At 40.5% G+C, this 25,207-nt stretch overlaps 2 protein-coding genes across 4 annotated transcripts in view; one reads left to right on the top strand and one right to left on the bottom strand.

Annotated features, from left to right (window-relative positions):
* Window positions 1-20,644, top strand: LOC117373625 (6-phosphofructo-2-kinase/fructose-2,6-bisphosphatase-like). Of its 3 annotated transcripts, none has more exons than XM_055223248.1 (14): window positions 1-332; window positions 12,781-12,906; window positions 12,983-13,079; window positions 13,210-13,276; window positions 13,502-13,576; window positions 13,659-13,715; window positions 14,166-14,287; window positions 14,424-14,631; window positions 15,023-15,169; window positions 16,236-16,340; window positions 16,552-16,681; window positions 17,197-17,259; window positions 17,679-17,743; window positions 18,845-20,644. In XM_055223248.1, exons 1-14 carry the CDS (start codon window positions 188-190, stop codon window positions 18,902-18,904), a joined length of 1,467 nt encoding a protein of 488 aa, XP_055079223.1. In that variant the 5' UTR covers window positions 1-187; the 3' UTR covers window positions 18,905-20,644. The 3 variants fall into 3 exon arrangements, with proteins under 3 accessions (XP_055079223.1, XP_055079224.1, XP_033825580.1); XM_055223249.1 differs by lacking the exon at window positions 1-332 and adding an exon at window positions 2,012-2,175 and having other exon boundaries at window positions 18,845-20,635; XM_033969689.2 differs by lacking the exon at window positions 1-332 and adding an exon at window positions 9,041-9,170 and having other exon boundaries at window positions 18,845-20,635.
* The window catches only part of ndnl2 (necdin-like 2), an 8,566-nt gene continuing 3,940 nt past the window's right edge, over window positions 20,582-25,207 (bottom strand). Inside the window, exons 10-11 of the mRNA XM_033969798.2 lie at window positions 24,742-24,856; window positions 20,582-22,194 (exon numbers count right to left, since the gene is read on the bottom strand). Of these exons, the coding sequence (XP_033825689.1) occupies window positions 22,090-22,194; window positions 24,742-24,856 (220 nt within the window). The 3' untranslated portion in view covers window positions 20,582-22,089. The remainder of the gene's footprint in view (window positions 22,195-24,741; window positions 24,857-25,207) is intronic.

Below are 25,207 nucleotides of genomic sequence, written 5' to 3' on the forward strand. Positions count from 1 at the left end.
GGGACCATCACGCACAGACTTGGCGACGCCACGTTGTTTTTTACGCACAGATCCGCGGGGAGCGAGGAGTTAAACAACAACAAGAGGGACCGGTTCTTGAGTCCTCTGCGCGCGACAGTCACACAGCTTCCACCTGCGTCATTTACAACGAGCCGTGCGCAGCGAGCAGGACAGAAGAGCGCTGAATATGAGCGTCAAAACACGGCACGAGGCTCAAAATACACCGGAGGAGCCGAGGATGAACGGAGCCGCGGTGATTACGCAAGCCCGGAGCGAAGTGCAGCTGCCGGGGGGAGTGGAGAGGACGGTCCGGTTACAGAGGCGGACGCACGGTGAGACTAACGAGACACGCGCCAGAAACGAAACACCTCAAGTACCTTTACGTAATGTAAACTGCGCCTTGGTCATAGAGGCGCTGTTTTCGTCTATGTTCATGTAAGAGTCACGCAAAATGATTGAATAAACCAGGACTAAACCAGGATTTAACCAGAGCTACACTAGGACTAAACCAGGACTGAACCAGGACTAAAGCAAGATTAAACCAGGGCTAAATCTTGCCTGATAGTGTTATCTTAATCAGGAACTGGGATGATGGTACTATCAGGCAAGGCTAGACCAGGACTGAGCCAGAACTAAACCAAGACTGAACAAGGATTAAACTGGGATTAAACCAGGACAGAACCAGGACTAAACCAGGTAAAGGAACAAGGCTAGACCAAGACTATAAAGAGGACCAAACCAGGACTAAAGCAGGACCAAACGAGGAGTACACCAGGTCCAGGAACAAGCCTAAACCAAAACTATAAAGAGGACCAAACCAGGACTAGACCAGGGCCAAACCAGCACTAAATCAGGACCAAACCAGGAACAGACCAGGAGGAAACCAGTACTAAACTCTGTGCACACTGATACAGAAGAGATAACATGTTTGTACGCGACCAGGACAAAATAATGACATAAACACACCTCTGACGCGTCTGCCGTCAAATACGTCAGATACTACAGAGCGCGCGCCACACTGAGAATCAATGATCCTCTAACGCCTCGGTTCTGTGCTCGTTTTATCAATGGACCGTGCATTCGTCCTCGTGCGTAAAACTGAAATGAATGAATGAACAGCTTACCCCGGACCATTTTTTCACCGCGGCCCCTTTAAATTCCGTGCGTTACGTAAGCGCGCGTGGACGAGAAGGGAAAGCAGCTTTGCCTAAAAAAAAAACCCCAAAAAACAACAATTAATTAATTAACCAAATACACTACTACTACTACTACTAATAATAATAATAATAATAATAAATAGGGTAACCATCTAAAATAGTACAAAAAGGACATTTAAACTCAGATTACAACTGGAATAATGCCATTTGAGTTTTTGTTTTTATGCTTGTAGCTCACAGAGATGAGAAAAGCAACAGGTGCAAACACAGAGGTGGGTAGTACTTTTACTCAGTTACATTTACTTGAGTACTTTTTGAAAGAATGACTACTTTTCCGAGTAGGCCTACTTTTCTAGCAGCATACTTTTACACCTACTTTCATATTTTTTATTGAAGTAGTATTAGTAGTAATAGTACTCTTACTTGAGTGAAAGTTGTGATTCCTCTTCTCACTGTGAGTAAGTCTGAAGTGATTTGAGTTTTATTTAACAATATGAAATGATCTGAACATTTGTTTCTTGCAGCTCCTTCAGATATGATGTAGTTTGGCTCATTTTTGTGTCTGTTTGAAAATACCACATTTGTGCATTATTTAATTGTTACTCATTAAGTTACTCTTTCTTGTATCACTACTTTGTACTTCTGCTTGAGTAATATTATTTTGAAGTAAGGTTACCCTTACTTGGGTACATTTTTGGTTCCTCCGCCCCCCTGTGCACTGATGTTGTGGTGGAGGTCAGTTTCGCCTTTGGGAGCCTGTGGCCGCGCACGTGCTTGTGTCTGTCCGCTCTGGAGGTATTGGATGTCTGTGTCGCGTTGGTTTGCGCTCAGAGGAGGAAGTGCTAGGTTTGGAGACACAGGGCGCAGCTGTGTGTCAGAGCGCGCGCCGGTGGATTTGGGGACAGAGTGAGTGCGCGTGAGACCGCGGATCCGCGGAGAGAAAGAGCCGAGATGGAGAGAGTGTTGAAGCCCAGTGCAGCGCCCGTGAGGCGGACCCGGAGACGCTGCGAGAGCACAGGTGAGAAAGAGAGAAAGAGAGGGAGAGAGACACAGAGAACGAGAGAGAGAGAGAGAACGAGAGAGAGGCAGAGAGCGAGAGAGAACGAGAGGGAGACACACATAGAGAGAGAGAGGCACGAGAGAGAGAGAGAGAGAGGAGAGGGAGAGAGACACACACACACACACAGAGAACGAGAGGGAGGCACAGAGAGAGAGAAAGAGAGAGGGAGAACTCTCACAGGAGAGGGGAGACACATAAGGAGAGGTGGCACAGGTGAGAGAGGGGAGAGAGAGACATAGAATGAGAGAGAGGCACAGACAGAGAGAGAGAGAGAACAAGAGGGAAGCACACAGAGAGAGGGAGGCACAGATAGAGACACACACACAGAGAACGAGAGAAGCAGAGAGAGGGAGAACTCTCTCACAGGAGAGGGGGAGAGAGAGACACACACAGGGAGAGATAGCGCAGGTGAGAGAGGAAGAGAAAGAGAGGATTGGTGAGAGAGAGAAAGAGAGTATTTCATGCAAAATTGACAAGTGGACAAGCCTTTAAGTTGTATTTCTCTGTTCATGGGTTTCAGTTTCCTGCAACATTTTAAGAACAACAGATATAACATTGTACCCATGTGTTGCTGAGTGGTAAAAAACTGAGAACAGTTGTCATAGCAATTAACTATTCAAAAACAAAATCTGAATGGTCAAAAGCTCTCAGAACTTCACATCTTAACAGGAAGAGCGTGTGACTATTTCCATTTACTTTGGCCACTTGTCTAACTTGCTATTTTTTCATATTTCAAGCAAAACGACAGTATGCTACTATCAGTGTGTTTCAGAACTGTTACCACAGCAACCTTTTAAAAAGAATATATTTATCTAGTTCTAAAATGTTGCATAAAGAACCTAAAACTGTGAACAGGCCTCTCAGATGTGTTTATCAAAGAACATAGAGAATTTATAAGCAGTGTCCCTCCCGCTCCAGTCAAACCAGTCCACTGTAACACGCTGATAATGGCAGCATGTCCTCACACGTTCTACAGGCTTTATTGAGTCTGGTGCAAATGTGTTTGTGAATCATATAAAGAAAGCCCTATTGTGCTTGTGTCTCTCTATAGTTATAATATATGACACCCGTGGATCATTATGTTATAACTTGGCAAGGCAAGTTTATTTATATAGCAAAACCGGTACATAAAGTAATTCAAAGTGCTTTACAGAATAAGAAAGACATTAAATTCACAATACAGAAAATCAAAACTTAAATAATCATCATAGAGTGCAACATAAAAACCTTTTCTGACACTTTCTCAATGTTTCTGTGGGCCAAAGATGATGACTTTACTCTTGTCTGAGTTTAGCTGGAGAAAGTTGTTTTGCATCCACACACTGATCTGTTGGATGCAGTGGCAGAGTGAATCCACTGGTCCATATTCACCTGCTGCAGTGAGACATAGATCTGAGTGTCATCTGCAGAGTTGCGGTAGGACACATTATTGCTGCGTATTAACTGTCCTAACGGCAACATGTAGAGATTGAACAACAGGGGTCCCAGGATTGATCCCTGGGGCACCCCACAGGTCAGGGACATTTTATCTAAGACACATTTTCCAATTTCAACAATTTCTCCCTGTTTTCAAGATAGAACTTGACCCAGTTTACTGCAGTACCAGAGATGCCCTCCCAGTCCTCTAGTCTCTGTAAGAGGATCCCATGATCCACAGTGTCAAAGGCAGCACTCGGGTCTAACAGGATCAAGACTGAGACTTTGCCTGCATCCGTGTTCAGGTGGATGTCATTTGTCACCTTGATAAGATCAGTCTCAGTGCTGTGGTGGAGTCTAAAACCTGACTAGAAAACATCAAAAGAGTTGTTCATTTGGAGAAAGTTAATAAGCTGTTGGTAAAGAACTTTTTTGAGGACTGTGCCTAAAAATGTCAGATTTGAGATTGGTTGGTAATTGTTCAGTATTGTGGCATCAAGATTGCTCTTCTTTAGGAGAGGCTTGATAACTGCAGTTTTCAAAGCTCTTGGGAATGTTCCAGATTGAAGTGACATGTTAACTATGCAAGTGAGTGGCAGCAAACTGTTGAGCACAGACTTTAGAAATTTAGGGTAAGACATCAAGTCAGCTCTAAGGTCTGGGTGGCTGCAGGTCTGTCGAGTTCATGGCATTGATGGCCCTGAACCTTGTCAGTAAAGAATGCTGCATGTCTAGATGTAGACATTAGTTCTAACGGCAGCGGTGCTGGAGGGTTTGTTAATCTGTTTACTGTTGCAAACAGGACATGAGAGTTATTACTGCAATTTCCAATAATGTCAGAAAAATACCTCAGCCTTGTTTTACATAATCTGTGGTTGTACATCTATTATCTGTAAATCTCATCTTTGTCTTGTGCCATTCCCTCTTGGCCCTAAGGCACTCCCTTTTCTGTGCCCTGACAGATTCATCATTCCTTCATGGGGCTTTCTGCTTATTCTTAACCATTTTAACCTTCATCATGGCAATGGTGTCCAGAACATTCACATGCATCATTTCCATGAACAGTGCACCTGTTTTATCATTTATGTGTCTCTTTCGAACAACTGCAGGACCAGCCGCTGGTTTGGGAATAACAGACAGTTCAAAAAAGACACAGAAATGATCAGACAGAACAACATCCACCACATTGACATTTGAAATATTTACTCCTTTTGTAATGAGCAAAAATGAAAACACCCCAAATGACAACCTGTGAGTAACTAAATTATCTCTAAAAAATGCACACACACCTCCACCCTTTTTTGTTTGCTACTGTTTCACATTCAAGTTTCAAGTTGGGTGGAGCTGATTCCTCTAGAATTGCATTACATGTGTTTTTGTCAAGCCATGTTTCGATTAAAAACATAAAGTCAAGATTAAAAGAAGAAGAAAGAAAGAAAATCATTAATTAAAAATGACTTCTTACATAAGGACTGGATGTTATCTCTTTACAGGGAATATGGTCTAAATTTCTCTGATTGGACAGTCTAACTGTCCTTCTGTTAATCAGTCTACGTGGTGTAAATGCAGATATAGCTCCATCACAGGGCCTCAGCATGATATTATCTTTATCATAATTATATGTCCTGAGACAGCAGAGGCCCTGTGTGTCCTAGCTCTTAGTGATAACAGCTCTGGAAGACATGGAAAGGTGAGCAGGGGGGATTTTGGGCTGAGGAGGTGGAGCAGGGGGGAGTTTGGGTGAAAGACAAGGGGGCATAGGTGGGTACGAGGAAGAGTTCAGCACAGTTGATGCCAGAACTCTTGATTGTGCTATGTTACGTGTGAGGGGAGCCATTTTAATTTCTGATGTGATGAGGCTTTCTACATGGTTGGGAAGGGCCATGGATGAAGGTGGGGACGAAAAGGAGAGTGAAGAGTCCCTAGAGGGAGTAGATGTAGCAAAGGGGAGCCAGGGCTGGTCCGTGGGCAGGGGAGGTGATGGGGGTGCTGCTGGGACTGAAACCTCTGTTGGGGCCATCACAGACAGGTTTAAGGCCTGTGACGAGGGGCCTGGGGGAAGTGATGCTGATGATGAATCCTTCACTTGGGAAGGTGGTGGGGCTGCTGACTTGTTCTCTGGGGGGAGATGGTTGTGCTGCTGGTGGTGACTCCTTCGCTGGGGGAGGTGGTTGTAATAGTTGTGGTAGTGTGGTGGTGCTGACACATTGTCTCAGTCTCTGGCTGGCACAGCTTCTCTCATTCCTCTTTTCTCTCACTGGGCCAGGACCCTGTCCAGGCTGGTGCCTCAGAGCACGGAGGAGATTCTCCGTCAGCACTCTTACTCCACCTTTGCTCAGGTGCAGGCCATTTCCCTTAAACAAGTCCTCTCGTTTCCAGAATAGATTAAAGTTCTCAATGTAGTGCAATCCTCTGGGCGCACACGTGTTGAACAGCCATGTGTTCAGCTGAAACAGCCGGGTAAATTTGTTCATCTTCCTTCTGTCTATGTTAGGAAGAGGTCCACTGTTGAATGTCTTAACCTCCACTTTATCAAGCTCCTCGAGTAATTTAATGAAATCCCTTTTCAAGATTTTAGTCTGTTCCATTCTGGGGTTAACTTTACCCTCATGCACAATTAACTGTTTAACTCCCCGGAATTTAACAAAACTTTTATTTTTTTTGGAGTTTTGTAATCTCAAAAACAGTGTAAATGGGACAGGAGCAACTTTGGATTTTTCTGTGGCTCACATCTCTGATGGCACTGTCTCCTAACAACAGCGTGACCTTGATGTTTGCTTCATTGTTCTTATTTTGTGACAAAAATCAATTTTCTGTTTGTATGTTTACATCAGTCTGTGACAGTGGTAAAAATCTGTTTGTAAGTTGTATTTTGGGTGATGTAACTATATTAGCATTGTCTTTAATCACTTGTTGCGTTGGCTTGGCATTCTTGTCTTTACAAAGTTTTGGAAAAGACACCATAACACTGAGGTTTAAGTTGAAAGTAGCAGTTTTTTCACCCTCTTCTCTGAAAGTAACTGGGCTGTTTATCACTGGAAGAGTCACAGGCAGCATCTGGTGAAGTCCTTTTTCAGATTCTAAAACAAATATCCGTGCTTGTAGCTCATTAATTTGCTGTTGATAGTTCCGACAGCGTTCACAGAAAGAATTAATTTGGTTTCTTTCCCCGAACATGTCACTGGCTCGTCAGAAATTTTGTTAAATTTTGTTACATTTCTGACGAGCTAAATTTTGTTAATAAAAGAAACAAGTCCACTGACTTCTGTGTCCAATTTTGCGGTGTCCAATGGGAGCATTAAATGTCATTACAATAAAGCACCACATGCTGTTGGTGCCCCCTTTACATAGCTGCACATCACACTAGCGACCAGCCCATTTTTTTTTCATTTGTACCAAAATTACTATGCGACGTTGCTGAATCCCATAAATATTACCTACTAAGAAAATAAAACTGGAGAAGGAAGTGCGTATGTCACTGTGGGCGTGTACCGGGGGAGGTGAAATGGGGGCAGATCATCAAAATGGCATCTTGAAAAGAAGAGATTAAAGATTACTTAAAGATGAATCACTCCAAATACAACTTCAGAGGCTCAATGAGAAGAAACAACTAAGATGAATTCAGTGCAAACACACGTCTGTTCAAATGCAGATGTGTGTCGTAATACAGTGAGTTCTTGGGTCTAGTCACTGACAGAAATGATCAGGTTCAACATTTGTGATTTCATCTTTTGGATATTTCATGACAAAGTGCAGTGTAATCAATGGAGAAAACTTACCCCATCTGGGAGTATGACATCAGATTCTAGATTCTGAAAACCACCGGTTGCTTTGCGTGAATGTTCCACAGTATGGCATTAAACGTATTTACTATCTTGCACTTTTTCCGTTACAGGTGCTTTTATTGCTCAAAACCACCATAAAAAGCATGCATTGTTACTGTGAGCGGGGTCGCCTCTCCACAGATCTGACCTATTGGTGCTACTAGCTCAACTCCCTGGAGACAAGTTTAATGTCATATTGTGGAAATGTTTAGGCAACACAATTACATCTCATTGGAAACAAGCAGGTAACTGACCCAAACCAAAAAAGTTACACAGTGCCCCTTTAACTTTGTTTGATTATTCGTCCGTGTGTGACTAGGTCCACCACTAGATGGTGCTATTGTTCAGAGGAGAGAATTGAAGAGACCCAATAATTAGGTGCAAACTTTAAAGACAAAAGTGAGTATTTCCAACAATGACATCTCCATGGAGACAAGCAGGTGACAGGAGCTTCACCAGAAATGTTACATATTACACAAAATTGACTTTTGTGATCTCATAGCCGTGCTATAATGTTGTTACCTTATCAAAAAAAACAAAAAAACAAACTAGAGTTGTGTTTTTTCATCCACATGTTATTAATAGTCTTTTTCCATCTCCAAAGCTCAAAATGCTCTGTTCCATCTTATGATGTCACAAAGTGGTAGCTTTCAAGTTAACAGCTCCTTTTACCTTCAGTTCAGTAGCGATTGGCAATTCCAGGACTGAAATCATCCCAATGATTCTAGTGAAGGTGTGTGGAGTTTAAAAACACAGTGGAGCACTTCCTGTGTTACCACATGACATCACAAGGTGGAACAGAGTGTTTTCACTATGAGAGAAGAGTTCAGCCTAAATATACAGGGTTTGTGTGTTAAACATGTGAATGAAACAAAACACAACTCCAGGTCTGTTTGTGATGAGGAAACAACATTATAACATAGATCAGAAAATAGCGTAATATGGGCCCTTTAAAATATATATGTTTTTTAGACAGTTTTGACGCCTCATGAACACAATCCACTGAATGAATCAACAGTTGAAGATGTGTATGGAGATTAGGGTTGTCAAAAGTATCGAAAATCAGATCCTAATCGATATTAAAACTAGCATCGAAACTAGATACACATTTGAGAAGGTGTAGTTACTAAAAAAGTCCCATCCACAGGACAAAATTTGAGCTTTCCTGAACAATTTTTGTGTGATTTTGAGCTGTATTGGAAGTAGCATAAGACCACATGCTAACATCAAGAAGGTTCTATTATTTTGTATCTGAAAATTACAAAACCAGACTAAACCAGGAATAGATTGAAACAGGACTGAAACAGGACTGACACTGGCTCTTCGCACCATGCTTTGGGGGCAGAAGGGGTGCCTCCTCAGCCTTGCCTCTGATTGGTCAATGTGGCTCAGGTAGTGTGACTGACAAGCTCTCCATCCAATCACACCCTTCCCTGTCATCCATTATCGACCAATCAGAGGAGAGGATTACCCAACGCCCCTCCTCCTGTGACCTCAGCGCTTGTGAAAAGTTCAAATCGTGGGTTTACCTGCATGGAGCTGCCACTGCTCCAGGTTCATTCATAGATTCTAGTAGATTTATAACATATACGTTTAAGTTTGGACATTTTAAAATCATCGTCATGTCAAAGGGGCATGTTTCACTCACCCAAAACCCACTGGAGAAAACGTGGGTACCATGGATGAAAAACAGACTGAGCAAAAGGAGAGGATGTGAGTAAAGACGAGCTGACTATAAATATATCTCAAATAGGACTCAGGAGTTTGGAAAAAAATATCTCAATTTTGTTACTTATGGAAAAATACAGATATAGAGGTGAAAAGTTACTCAAGTAAAAATAAAACGTAAAAGTATCACATGAAAAAATCTACTTAAGTAAAAGTATTAAAGTACCCGTTTAAAAATGTACTTTAAGAGCAAAACGTAAAAGTGTTGTTCATTTGTTAAAGTGTAAATGTAGTGATATTGATTATTTATATTGATACTGATATTAAAAATAATACAATATAATAATAATAATAATACAAATCGATTTCTTAACTGTTCTCATTAATTTTTTGTATTTATGTTTGTTTGCTCTAAGCCGAAGCTTGAACTTGAAAAATTTAGGCAGGCTGTTTCCACGAACATGGTAAAAATAACCCCTCAAATCATATGAGAAGTACTTTTTACTTTTCAGTCCAGTTCAAAAATGTAGTGGAGTAGAGAGTACAGATACTGCTCTCAAATGTACTGAAGTAAAAGTAAAAAGTATCCACTGTAAAATGTACTTCAGTAAAGTACAGATACCTAAAAATTCAACTTAAGTACAGTACTTTACTACTTGTACTTTGTGCTTTTTCTGACAAACATAACAATTGTGAATAGATTTGCAATTTATATTTTAATAATCAGATTCTGTTCAAAGTTCTCAGTTTAAACACGTCCAGAGGAGGGTAGAGGAGCTGGAAGTTTCACTCAAGTAGGAGTAACGTTACTTCAAAATACTATACTCAAGTAGAAGTACAAAGTAGTGGTACAAGAAATTACTCGAGTATTTGGAAAACTCCTTAGAGTAACTGTTGGGACGTAACATCTGATTTATAATTTGAAGTGAATGTGAAGGACAAAACTGCACAAAATGTGGTGGCCAAACTAAATCATATCTGGAGGAGCTGCAAGAAACACAAATGTTCAAATGATTTGATATTCTCGACATAAAGCTCAAGTCACTTTAGAGTGACTCACAGTGGGAAGAGGAACCACCACATTTACTCAAATAAGAGAACTGTTACTTCACTAAGAATATTACTCAATTAGGAGAAAAAGTATGCTGCTAGAAAAGTACTCTAAAAAGTACAGTTTATGTAAAAAGTAAATGTAACTGAGTACTGGCCACCTCTGAACACGTCCAGAAGAACTGGCAAGAAAGACTGAAATCTGAACTGACAAATTAACACAAGAGTCACATTTCAGAACATGTTTGTACAGATCTGAACTACAGGGTTAGCAGCGTTTATGCACAATAAGACCCCATGGAGGGACAGGGAGGGCATCTGACACACAGGGAGATATGAGTTGTTTTGTTGGTTGGGCAAAAGTGTCATAAATAACTCCATAGATGTGAGAGTTTTGCTGGAGTGGAAAGTGCTTTGTCTCCTTGAGGTTTAGAAACAGCTTTTTAAATAAAACTGATTGATTCATTGATAAAGTGAAGAAAAGGAGTAAAGATGCAGAGGGACAGTTGCGTTATGTAATCTTATCTCAGACCTGTAACAGTCTCCCTGAAGATGTGAGACAGGCCTCTGCTTTGACAATGTTTAAATCCAGGCTCAAATGGTTCTATTTAGCTGTGCACACGACTGAAAGACTTTAAAGCAGCTCTGCTTGTGAACAAGTCTCTCCATGGCCCAGCACCAAAGAACATCTTCCACATGTGAGTGCCAGAAACTGGCCTCCTAGTTTAGTCCTGGTTTAGTCCTGGTTTAGTCCTGGTTTAGTCCTGGTTTAGTTCCTGGGTAGTTCCTGGTTTAGTTCCTGGTTTAGTTCTGGTTTAATCCTAGTTTAGTCCTGGTTTAGTCCTGGTTTAGTTCCTGGTTTAATCCTAGTTTAGTCCTGGTTTAGTCCTGGTTTAGTTCCTGGTTTAGTTCTGGTTTAATCCTGGTTTAGTCCTGGTTTAGTTCCTGGTTTAGTTCTGGTTTAATCCTAGTTTAGTCCTGGTTTAGTCCTGGTTTAGTCCTGGTTTAGTTCCTAGTTTAGTCCTAGTTTAGTCCTGGTTTAGTCCTGGTTTAGTTCCTGGTTTAGACCCTAGTTTAGTCTCTTTGAATGACTATAGCAGATATTGTGCTCCACAGATAAACGTTTGTGACCTCGTTCTGGTGTGAGCTCAGTGAGGAGATTTGACCTGCTGGACGTTGACCCTTTGCACAAACGGTTGAAATCTGGGGTCAGTCTGGTTTTGAAATGACTTTGCAGAATCTCCCTCATGAGTCCCTGTGTCATTGCCCCTGTGTGTCAGATGCCCTCCCTGTGTCTCCATGGGCTCTTATATTGTATAAAAGCTGCTAACTCTCTAGTTTATCCCTCTACAAACATATTCTGAAATGCATGGGAGCCTTGTATTAGTTTAACAGTTCAGATTTCAGTCTTCCTTCAAATGTAAATGCTTCTGGTTAAGTGTTGTCACAAGTATCAAAATCTAGATCCTCATTTGAGCAGATATCGATACTAAAAAGTCACATTCACAGGACAGAAATGAACCTTTCCTGAATATCTTTAGACTGATCTTGAGCTGTATCTTTCACAAGTATAAGACACATAGACGAGTTTACACCATGGACCACTATGAACCTACTGGACACTGAGGGATTACACAGATATAAGACACATGGGAATAGAAAACACAGTACTATTATTTTCGGAACCGGTATTGAGTATCAAGTATCAAGTGTATTCCTTAGTATCGAAATCAAGTTTGAAATGTTGGTATTGTGACGCGAGCTCCTGGAGGTGTTTATGATGTGCACTCTGTCTTGGTCTTGCTTTTATGAGTGAAATGCACAGGTTGAAAAGGGAAGGCGTTCATCGTAAACCCTGCCCTGAAAACTGATAAGACTCAATGACGTAAGAGCTGCTTTCACTTAACACACAGCCAGGGTCGCGGGAGGTCCTTGTTTGGTCCTGGTTTGGTCCTGGTTTAGTCCTGGTTCAGTCCTGGTTCAATGATGTAAGAGCTACTTTCACTAACACGCTGCAGTGGCTCATGTGCTGCAGTTACACTGGGAGGGTCGAGGGAGGTCAAGATTAGTGAGTTAATTGATAATCTGGACTATTCAGATAAAAGCAAGAATAGGTCTTAATCCAACCTATCTGACAAAAAGTAAGACTTTTTGTAAAGTAAGACTTTTTGTTGACTGTAAAGACTGAGCCCTGGTTCAGTCATGGCTCAGTGCTGGTATAGTCCCTAGTTTAGTCCCTGGTTTAGTCCCTGGTTTAGTCCCTGGTTTAGTCCCTGGTTTAGTCCCTGGTTTAATCCCTGGTTTAGTCCCTGGTTTAGTCCTGGGTTAGTCCTGCTTCAGTCCTGAGTTAGTCCTTGGTTCAGTTCCTGGTTCAGTTCCTGGTTTAGTCCTTGTTCCTCTATTGGTTACAACTGAAAAACATCTCGTTTGGACATCCCTAGTAGACAGAATATTTATTAGGGCTGTTTAAGTAGAGTTGTCGCTATATTGTCATTTCGTAAAATATCAGCTCAGAGCCTCCTTACTGACCCTATAAAGACTTTAGACACAGGTAATCCTCTTCTGTGGCGTTTACATTTCTCACTGTGATCTGTTTTACCTCCAGCGTCTGTTCCTCAGTTCACAAACTCCCCGACTATGATCGTGATGGTGGGGCTGCCTGCCAGAGGGAAGACCTACATCTCCAAGAAGCTCACCAGGTACCTCAACTGGATCGGGGTCTCCACCAAAGGTACCTGTCTAAGCCCCTCCTTCCTCATCGCTTTACTGAAGCTCTCCATGGTAACGTCCTGTGTTTTGTGTTCCAGTGTTTAACGTGGGCCAGTACCGAAGAGACGCCACTAAAACCTACAACAGCTACGAGTTCTTCAGACCAGACAACTCTGAGGCCATGAAGATCCGCAGGTCTGAAACGGGACTGAACCACGACTGAAACTGGACTGAACTAGGACTTAACCTGGGACTAAATGGGGACTAAACCAGGGACTAAACCAGAACTGAACCATGACTTAACCGTGACTTTTTTCTCCTACAGGGCCTGTGCCATCACTGCTCTGAAGGACGTGTGCGATTACTTCAGCAGAGAAATGGGACAAGTTGCGGTGAGTATTGTGTCCTTGAGCAAGACACTTCAGCCACACTGCCTTGTATGAATGCGGTGAGTGTTGGTGGTCGTTGGTTGGTCTCTTCTGTCCCAGGGCAGCTACAATAGTATCTTATATCTAATGAAGAGTTGTAGATGTCTTTTGGCTATATAAGTCCAATGCATTATTAGTATTAAAGTATAAAATAAACCAAACATCAGCTTAAACATGTGTCATTTTCAGGTTTTCGACGCCACAAACACGACCCCTGACCGTAGAGACCTCATCCTCAGCTTCGCCAAAGAAAATGGATACAAGGTTCCGTAATGGTCCATTTAAAGTCTACTGTATATTTACCTATAGAAGACTTATATTCATCTGGACTGTTTCCGGGTGGCAGGTTTTCTTTGTGGAGTCCATATGTGATGACCCTGAAATAATCGAAGAGAACATTAAAGTAAGTGACATCTAGGTTTTTTTAAAGTCCCACCGTGGAACTTTTTAGCCAGAAAAAGTTACAAAAATAAATGCATGTTTTCTTCATTTTGGTTATTTGTTGCACTGAAGTGGAAAAGCGTGTGTCCTTACTCTGAATGGGCTTGCATCTCCACAAACTTGATTAAACTCTTATTTGGCTTGGAGGAGGAGGGCTTTCTTCTGCCTGTTTCCATGGAAATGTTGTTCTATAATCTTCCACAGTATGGCATTAAATTTAACTCTTTCCATGGACTCATACAGCTGACATGTTGCCTCCCGAAAGTTGCACAATGCTGCTTTAAAATATTATCTTCATCACAAAGGCCGTTTCAGAGCCAAAATCCTCAGTACTGCAATTCAGGCGAATGGAGTTTATGATTCTATCTGTTTCCCTGATTTAACATTTGACGTTTTGTGTTTGATCAAACAGCAGGTGAAGCTGAGCAGTCCAGACTATGTGGACTGTGACAAAGACGAGGCCGTGGAGGACTTCCTCAAGAGGATCGAGTGTTACAAACAGAACTATGTGCCCCTGGACGACCAGAAGGACAGGTACTAAACACTGATGCATGCTGGGAGTTTATATAACCTAAAGTGTCTCTCTCTCTTTGTGTCTATCTGTTTGTCTTTCTCTCTCTGTCTTTCTCCCTTTCTCTCTCTCCCTCTCTCTGTCTCTTTCTCTTCTCAGGAGTCTTTCGTACATAAAGATCTTTAACGTGGGGAGTCGGTACCTTGTGAACCACGTCCAGGACCACATCCAGAGCAGGATCGTGTACTACCTCATGAACATCCACGTCACCCCTCGCGCCATTTTCCTGAGCCGACACGGAGAGAGCGAACTCAACCTGCTCGGGAGGATCGGAGGAGACTCGGGCCTGTCAGCACGAGGGAGCAAGGTACAAGATCCTCTGCATCATCTCACCCTCTCCTCTGCATTCTCTGCATCCTTTGCATCATCTGACCCTCTCCTCCTCCTTCTCTCCCCCTCTCCTTTTTAACTCCTCCTCTTCTTTTCCTCCTCTTTTCTTCCTCTCCTCCTTCTCTCCTTTGTAACCCCTGTCCTCTTCCTCTCCTCCTCTTTTCCTCTCCTTTGTAACCTCTCTCCTCTTCTTCTCCTCCGCCTCTCCTCCTCTCCTTTTTCAACCCTCTCCTCCTCTCCTTTCTAACACCTCTCCTCTTCCTCTCCTTTCTAACCCCTGTCCTCTTCCTCTCCTCCTCCTCTCCTACTCTCCTTTTTAACCCTGTCCTCTTCCTCTCCCACTCTTCTTTCTCACTCCTCTTCCTCAGTATGCTCAGGCTTTGGGGAAGTACATGAGTGGTCAGAATATTAAGGACCTGAAGGTTTGGACCAGTCACATGAAGAGGACCATCCAGACGGCCGAGGCTCTGGGAGTGCCATACGAGCAGTGGAAGGCCCTCAACGAGATCGATGCCGTGAGCACAGACTACCTCTCATTCTATCACTGTTTTAATCCATTTTTAAATATTAATGAACTGTAAGATTTTGATTTTAAATTCCATAAACACGACCCCAGATACGAGGTAAACATGTTCAAATCAAATACAGTTTTACTGATAACAAATCTAATGCTGATTTATTCTTAATTGCAAAAACATTGGACATGGTGGTCAAATTGTTTGTTATAATTTGGTGTTTTGGTTCAAGACAATTATCCAGTCAGAAAGCAGAAAGAGCCTCTCATGAGTCTATCATTTGCGTTGTGTTCAATGCTGAAATCCAGTTGGTTTAAACCTAAAAAGACTCTCACTGATCTGAAAGGTTAGTACTTAAACCCCCACAGCCAATCATTAATCAGCACCAGTGCAGCCTCTGCAGCTCAGGGAGTGAATTCTGGAGGTTCTTTCACATGAGGCCTGTCCATAAAATGAGAATGAGACACACTGTATCTGTCTCTATCTGCAGGTTAAGGCTCTGGACACAGGCTCTGATAGGATTTTAGTCCCTTTTTTTGCTTTAAGATCTCAGGATACAGACAGATCCTTTACAGTTCCAATTTTTACCATTCAGTCACAGCATAATACTTTTGTATGAGACCCTGCTGCCTCAGGCCGCCATACTGACACATCCTGAACCAGTCCATTTTATATATTTATATATATATATATATATATATAAATATATATATATATAAATATATATATATATATATATATATATATATATATATATATATATATATATATATATATATATATATATATATATATATATATATATATATATATATATATATATATATATATAAATAATTTTTAACATCTTAAAATTAACTCAATTGTATTTTATTTAAATTAAATTGCATTGATACTTAGCAACTCAATACTCCTCATATGTACATCATATGTACAAGTTTTTAATCCTAGTTCAGTCCTGATTTAGTTCTTGTTCAGTCCTGGTTTAGTCCTGGTTTAGTCTGCAGTAGTTGGTTAGGTCTTGGTATATTCTTGTATTTGTTAAATAGTTTGTTTTGTTTCACAGGGAGTGTGTGAGGAGATGACCTACGAGGAGATACAAGAGCACCACCCTGAGGAGTTTGCTCTGAGGGACCAGGACAAATATCGATACCGATATCCCAAAGGAGAGGTGAGAAAGAGGGAGAGAAAGAGAGGGGGGCTTTATCCCATAGGAGAAGTGAGAGAGTCCAACCACACCACAACATCTGCAGATTAACTACATCTCAGTCTAATACTACAGAGATACAGGCAGACGGGAGGGCATCTGACACACAGGGATATACAAGGAGGATGGGAGGGCATCTGACACAGAGGCCTTATACCTGTTCTGTATATTCCAGTCGTATGAAGACCTGGTTCATCGCCTGGAGCCTGTGATCATGGAGCTGGAGCGTCAGGAGAACGTTCTTGTCATCTGTCATCAGGCTGTGATGAGGTGTCTGCTCGCGTACTTCCTTGACAAGAGCGCCGGTGAGACCACGGACGCTGGGCTCGCTGGGGGTGTTCTACATGTATCTCTATGGCAGAATGTTCAGCAGTTACCCTGGAGACACAATGCACACATTGGCAAACACTGACAAAAAGGTGGAAGAGTATCTGAAAACTCAAGGAAAAATACAAAATGGATTTAAAGAGAACATTTTCAGGAGCCTGTGATCAAAACGAGTTCATGTTCCTGTTTTAAGTGTTTGATTTTAAACAAAAAGGTGAGAGTGACGCACTGAAAAAACTACTGTAATATGTTTGAGAGGGACTTGTTTAACAGCATAAATCAGCCAATCTGTTGTAGTTCTAACCAAGCTAGCTCTTTCAGGTCAGATTGTATTAAATTAAAGCTCAGATTGAGTCTAACTTGAGTTACAGAGATTCAGACAGAGCTTTGCCTCCAGTTAGCATCACAAGCCCAGGGAATGTTGATGACCTGACGTCAGCTGCAAAGGATCAATAACACTAAACTGACCTGTATTATTGTTATTCTATTGTAGATGAGCTGCCGTACCTGAAGTGCCCTCTCCACACAGTCCTGAAGCTCACTCCAGTGGCTTACGGTGAGTTTAACCTGCATATAAAATCATCATTACAAACTTTTAATCCAATATGGACTGGGTGTAAAGGTTATATATTGTGCAAAAATTACTCTTGTCAACTGTTATGTTGTTACCTCTCCAAAAACATACCTGGAGTTGTGTTTTGTTTTATTCACACTTGTTTGAGTAACACTTTATTATTCGTCTGTCTACATCTCCAAAGCTCAAAATGCTCTGTTCACGACGTGGTTTCTGTTTGTGAACTAAAGCCTAAATATGCAGCGTTTGTGTGTTAAACATGTGTGAAAGAAACAAAACACAACTCGAATGTTTGTGATGAGGAAAAAAAAACAAAACAAAAAACCACAGATCAGAAAATAGCGTAATATGAGCCCTTTACGTGTGTTCTAGTCCCATATTGACTTGAGTTCATTTCTCAGGTTGTAAAGTGGAGTCCATTTACCTGAACATAGAAGCGGTGAACACACACCGAGACAGACCAGTGGTGAGTTATTTTGCTCTGTTAAGTCAAGTTGGTCAGTACTCATTTAATTTTTTTTTTTTTTTTTTCAAATTCTAACTAGGTTTGGTGGGATACTTCCTGTGGTAAATATGTATCATAGTTTTTCATCAGTTAAGTGTCAGTTTGTCGGGAAAAAAGTTGAGAAGAAAAGTACAAAAATACAGGAAGTAGCGCTGAGTTCTAAAACACAATCCCTCCATCTATGTCATCGACACTGAAAACTCCATCCAAAATACCCAGTTTACACCTTCAAATAACAAAATAAAAGTGTAATCAGAACTATTGTGTAATATTGACAAGTTTTAGCCCTTGTTAACATTATGGTTGCTGGGTAACAGTTATGGAATAAGCTCTCTGCACAACAGCACCCGGCAACCTGACTGTTAACGTCACTACTTCCTGTCCAGTTTTATCTGAGGTTTTTACTGAGCTAAAATTAATTCATATTTAAAGATGAGGCAGTGGACAGGGAGCTGCAGTTGGGTTAGGGGTCAGGGGTCAGAGGTTAGGGTCAGACAGTTGACAGGGAGCTGCGGGTGGGTCAGGGGTCAGAGGTTAGGAGGTTAGGGTCAGACAGTGGACAGGAAGCTGCGTGTGGGTTAAGGGTCAGAGGATAGGGGTTAGGGTCAGACAGTGGACAGGGAGCTGCAGGTGGATGTCACTGACAACATGTTAAACACTACACACAAAAAAAGAATACTTCACCAGGACTAAGAGATGTTTGTGCTTCAATGCTAACGCTAATGCTAATTTTGATGCATAATAAATATTAAAGCAACACCACAAACTGTATTCCACATGTAAAAATATTGTGTAGTCTTTATTTTAATTAATTTGAATTTTAATACATCGTTTATTGTGTTTTTTGATTTTATTAAAAGTGATTGTTAGCTTTGAGACAGTTAGCTAGCTGACATGCACAGAGCCCGTTACCTCCACTTATGTCACATCTGCTGCTTGTGTCCAACCAGGAAGTAAAATGATAAACTTATAAACACTAGGCCAGATCTGTAGTCAGATATAATTAAGTTAACTATGTTTTAGAGAAATTAATCTAACTTTATTTCCTTTTGTTGTTTTCAGAATGTGGACGTGGACAGAGACCCCGAGGAGGCACTGGGGACCGTCCCTGAGCACATTTAAACTGACGTCTGCATTAAAGGTTTCAACTGTACAGACCACAGACTGTTGGGACTGAACCAGACCTGCTCGTGTCACTGTCGTCTCCATCGTGAACGCACTTTACGAAGCCGGACTCCAGTGGAATGATGCTTCTCGAAATGTGAAAAAAACAAACAAACTTGCGAACACTACTGGATCAACTGCACCTTCATGTGGCTTTTAGTTCAAGTTGTTTTATTCTCAAACTATTTAAATATTCAAAAGTTTTACGTAGAGATATGCCGATAGTGAAAACGCATGTGGATCATGTTTTACCATACGCCGTTTGTTTTTAAATGAAATAACTTATGTTTTCAGCCTCTGCGCTGGTATCGCTTGATTTCAGGATCAGCAAAGACTTAAAGCCAAAGTATCGACATCAGTATCAGAACAGAATAAGCTGGATCGATGCCTCCCTAGTTTTAAGATTTGTCGTGTTGGTGTGAAAAACTTGAATGGTTTTAACAAGTGAAGTCTATGGTAGAATTTGTCTTTTAACTGTCAAAATGCAGATGCTGTGGCCTGGTTTATGGTTAATATTTCTGTCATTCTATCCACATGGAACAAAAATGTCTTCTCTGGCAGTATAAATGAACTAAGGTGAAATGTTTTTAAATATAGCCTTAGCCACAAGATTAATATAGAAGATTAAATCTGCAGATCAATAATATACATTTTTACCTGCTCCCACCTCAGCTAAACAACACTACAAGGAGATAGGAGGATGGAAGGGCATCTGACACACTGGGATTATATGGGAGGACGGGAGGGCATCTGACACACGGCAACTATATGTGCCAAGCCAAATATTTAGACAATTGGCACCTTAAGACCCCATAATGCCAAATTGTGCCTAATTTGAAAAGCACAGAGAGAAAATGACTATGCATCTAAATGAAGGGCAGTTGGACAATTGAATCAAACCGTTTTTAGAGTTTTGGTGCTGCAGTTTAGATTTAGATTTGAAAATGTTTGAACAAAAGAACCAGAACCAGCACATCTCTGGCAAAGTGCATTACCTCCGTCAATGTGAAGTCATGTCTCTAGATTAAAGTGGTTTGTAGATTTTAGCCTTAGAGTAGCAGCACATCTCAATGTGAGATTTTTAATAGAGAAAATAAACCGGGACTAAACCAGAACTAAACCAGGAGCGAACTAAAGACTAAACCAGGATAAAAGACTAAACCAGGAAAAAACTAGATCCAAACTAAGAGTAAATCAGAACTAATTCAAGACTACATTAGAACTAAGTCTTAAACAAGGACTCAACCAGGACTAAAACAGGATTAAACCAGGACTATACAAGAACAAAACAAGGACTAAACAAGGACCGAATCAGGACAAAATCAATACCAAACCAAGACTAAACAGCGACTAAACTCCAACTGAACCAGAACGAAACCAGAACGAAACCAGGAGTAACCTCCAGCTGGATCAACACTAAACCAGGATTGGAACAGAACCAAAACAGGACTAAACCAGGATTGGACCAGAACCAGACCAGGATTAACTCAAGACTAGACCAGAACCAGACCAGAACCAAACCAGGACTAAATATGGGCTAAACAGGGACCATTAGTGATTTCTATAGATGTTTGGGTGGTCACTTGTGTACATCCTTAGACTAATGCTCCTATAAAAACAACTGGAGATCCGTGTTTAATGTTTTACACAATATTTAATTTCATAAAAGTGCAATAAAATAAAGGTGACAACAAAGTGTTTGTGTGTACCTGTATGATTGAGTGTGTATGTTTGTGTGTCTGTGATTTATTCAAGTATGAACAAAATACTGAAATAACTGAACTTTAACTGTAAAACAAAACTGTATTAAAAGGCCCTTTATTATGCACCAGTTGATACTTTGCAGCTGATATAAACATTCCCTGGGGGTGTGATGCTAACTGAATGCACTGCTCTGTCAGTTCTTTCTGGTCAGATTGTGTTAAAACAAAGCTCAAATTAAAGTCTGACTAAACTGGAAATACATGTGAGATAAAGTTTACTGTTAAACAAGACCCTCCCAAATAACATTACAGTCATAACCTAGCTAGCATTAGCAAACAGTTTTTCAGTTTGTCACTTTCGCTCAGATTGATCAAAGGCTCCTGAAAATGTGCAAATAAATTCGCCATTTTTTCTTGACTGTTCAGACTTTATGTTAAAACTTTTTGTCAGTGTTTGCTAATGTGTGCATCGTGTCACTGTGGCTGAACATTCTGCCATACACATATGTGTAGAACACCTCCAGTGTGATGTCACTGCAAAGTATCAAGTTGGATGTCTTAGCAGCCTTGGTGTTTTCACTGTATAACATCAAATGGCAAGCATATGGAAAAGACCACACAGTGAACTTACAAACACCAGCAGGGGGCGCAAGGCCTCCACATGCTGTTACATTGAGGGGTGGAGCAACTTGAAACAAGTTAAAAGCAGTGGCCTTGGTGAAATTGGTGAATTGTAGTGTGTGAATGAATTAAACAATAAAAATACAACTCCAGGTATGTATTTGATTGTGAAACATTATAACTTGGTTAAAAACTCATTGTAATTTAGTTTAATATAGAACCTTTAAATGAAATACTGTGGCTTAAAGTGGGACTAAACACTAAATCCACTTTTTCACTACTACACTGTGTATATGATGTTTTAATAGCATTATCTACTGTCCTGGTCATTTTTTAAGCAATTTTGGCACAAACTATTTCAATTTGCAGCTTTCTGATCAAAAACACAGTTTATGCTGCCTCCCTTGCAGTTTCCAGTGCTTGGTGACATTACACAGGACTGCCCTGATTACAAACACCTGCAGGGGCGGAGTTTGAAGTGTGGATATCTGTTAGACCAATCACACTGTTCCTCACTCACTCTCCCCTTTAGTCCTCCAGACTAAAGGTGTTTGTAATCAAAAACAACTGGCTGTAATCAGGGCAGTCTTTTGTGATGTCACATAATACTTGAAATTGTAGAGGCCACTGGAGGCCACACAAACTTAGATTTAGGCAGCAAATGTACCTAGTTTGGACAAAAAAAATATCTAGGGACTATATATATCGCTATTAAAACACCAGATACACAGTTTAGTAGTGAAAAATGTCTCAGCAAAGTGGAACTACACTCTGAATCCACAAACAGTAAAAATATAAAATTTTCTGTGTTATTGGAGCTCATCTCTGGCTGTGGTTCGGTTGCGAGGTGCTGGGGGCAGCAGGGGGAGGGGCGTGGGCCTCTTTGTACTGTTGGCTCCATGTCTGGGGGTCTTGATTGTGAAGCTGAAATAAACAGAACAGTTATTACATTTAACAGAGGTGGGACGAGACACAAATTCTACAAACGTAAGATGGGATTTTGACATCATTTGTAATTATGGAACTTATTCAGCTCAGTTTTGGCTTGACTGTAGCACTGCCTTTTGAAACTACAGCTTCTCAGGAGGGGTAACAAATCACCCTCATGTGTTAGGCCTGTCATGATAACACATTTCAAAGTACAATATATTGGTGAAGAAAATATAAACGATAAAAGATAATAGTAATTAATCTGAACTAATTTATGCCACTGACACAATCACCTAAAACAGGATTTTCCCCCAAAAAACCTCTATATGTACAGCAGCATTGATGAACATGAGCTACAATAAATGAATGAAACACTTAATGTCATAGCAGTTATTTAGTCAACTCTCTTCAGCTCAAGTCTTCAGAAAAGTACAAAAATATAACAAAACGTTCCCCACTAGTACAAAGAGAAATGGCCCAAGATCAACACACAATTTTATCAGGTGAGATTTTAAACCTCGAGATCTTGTCTCATCCTAAACACTTCATGAAGGTGAACACAATTTTCCACTGATGACAATATTAGTGACACTGGTAAGGACTGTGATCACAGCTGTGAGACTAATAGATTGGAATATCATGTATTGTCTTGATATATATATATATATATATATATATATATATATATATATATATATATATATATATATATATATATATATATATATATATATATATAATAATGGTAATCTAACTAAATAGGACAAGAACTACTGATAGGAATGATGTTATGATGTGTTACTCAGACACACTGCAGAAAGATGCACCGCAGTCTGATTGGACTGTGCAACATGCCAAAACAGATCAGTGTGTGGATGCAAAACAACTTTCTCCAGCTAAACTCAGACAAGACCAAAGTCATCATCTTTGGCCCACAGAAACATTGAGAAAGTGTTAGCAGTCACCTCCAGTCTCTCTCTCTAAAACCTTCAAATCAGGATAGAAACCTAGGGGTAAAAATGGACTCAGACTTGAACTTTAACAGTCACATCAAATCAATAACATCTGCAGCTTTTTACCATCTAAAACACATTGCAAAAACAGATTTGGAGAAACTTATCCATGCACTTGTCTCCAGTTTAGCTGTGCATATGACTGAAAGTTTTTTTATTCTGCACTCTTCTATTTTAATGTTAATTTTATGATGATGATTAATCTTTTGATTTGTGTGATTTTAATGTCTTTCTTATTCTGTAAAACACTGTGAATTACTTTGTATATGAATTGTGCTGTACAAATAAACCTGCCTTGCCTTGCCAAGGGGCCTGGCTGACCTGTGCACCAACGTAGAGGCACAAAGTCTAAACCATGGTAGCGTCCCACTATAGTTTATGTATAAAACTTATTGTATAGGTGTAAACATCCAGTCTTTGCATGGGAATGTCAACATGGGCTCCTTTTACAAGTATTGCTCAAGTATTTGATCAAGTAAATTCTCTGGACTTCATCTCTGTTTCAAGTCTGTTCTTTATCTAAGCAGAAACTAACAAACAAGGGGAAAAGGCAGTTTTCCACAATGCCACTATTTAGTTGTGTGCTAAATCGTAACTTTACTCAACACATGTATCATGTTTTTGTTTCAGGCTTCAGAAGAATTTGAAGAAATATTTTTAAATATTTACAAACATCAGAAAATATCTGTTATTTGTGATCAGCCACAACAGCGAGACAAATATTTCTGACTGTAATGGTTGATAATAACTAAATTCAGTAGACCTGTAATCAGAACATTTACTTATTGAGTAGACACAATACTAAAATTTCAAAGTTAAAATTTGACTCTGAACTCAATAACAGGTATCGGTTTAGTTTAGTAACAGGTTGTGCAGATGACATTACAAAATTCTGACGACTTCTTATAATGAGAAGGAACATTATGAGTGTCAATGATGAGTAATGACATTTTCTCCTGTAAAAGCTCCAAACACTAAGTCTAAAATGTGACAGAGCTGCTACAGTCTGAAAACAAATATAAAAATCCACAACGCTGCTAAATATTTAGTTTGTCCTTGACATTTAAATCAAGAAAATCAAGTAAACAGTAGAAAACCAGTGAACAGGTAGACCACAGACACTGCAGACGCACTCACACTTCTCACTGATACAGACTCTGGATCAGACACAGAACTGAACCTTTCTCTTCTTAAAGAACATGTTTCTGACTGTGTGTTGAGGAGATTCATTGTTGTGGGGTAAGCTGAAGTGTTTTTAATCTCTGCTATATCGTTAGCCAGCAAGGTAGCTAAGCTATGTGCACAGCAACAACATTGAAACTACTTTCAGTTTGCATTTTGCCATATTAAGATAATTTAAGCTAAAAAAAACAACAAAAAAACAAAAAAAAACATTGCTTTGCTTTTTTGGCCTATTTTTTCCCATGAAAACACATTTTGCCTGTTGTGCTGCCCCATAGTTCTGCCTCATTGGAAGAATGCCCTTCATTCGACTAAGATGTCAGTACATAACCTCTATACCACTCACCTCTCCCATAAAGTCCAGGATCTTTGCTTTTGACACCTCCAGCTCAGCACGTTGGCCCCAGTGGAACTCAAACTCCACCGGCTCTGTGTGAGGGATGCGCACACACTCCAGATACCTGAGACAACACAGAGTTTAAAATAATATGGCGCAGTACAGCGTTTACATGGATGAAAGATATCTGTCACACCGTGTAGAACAATACATTATATTTACTATGAACAGCAGGTGTGTCAGAGTCTCAGTGATGTCATTTTTCCAGTTATGGATGCCACTTTGAGAACTCTGAGGACCGTTTGCTTTAATTTGTCAATCGCTATAGTAACAGTGCTAATCCTGCATCACTGTGAAACCCGTGTGCATTACTCTATGGGAGGACTGACTGTGCCAAATGTGTATTCATATTAATGCTAATTTATATCAGTTGGCCTTTAAAGGTGCTATGTGTAGTTTCATTGCAAGAATTCTA

This window comes from Periophthalmus magnuspinnatus, chromosome 7 (assembly GCF_009829125.3).
Source record: "Periophthalmus magnuspinnatus isolate fPerMag1 chromosome 7, fPerMag1.2.pri, whole genome shotgun sequence".
In the NCBI taxonomy this organism is placed as follows: domain Eukaryota; kingdom Metazoa; phylum Chordata; class Actinopteri; order Gobiiformes; family Gobiidae; genus Periophthalmus; species Periophthalmus magnuspinnatus.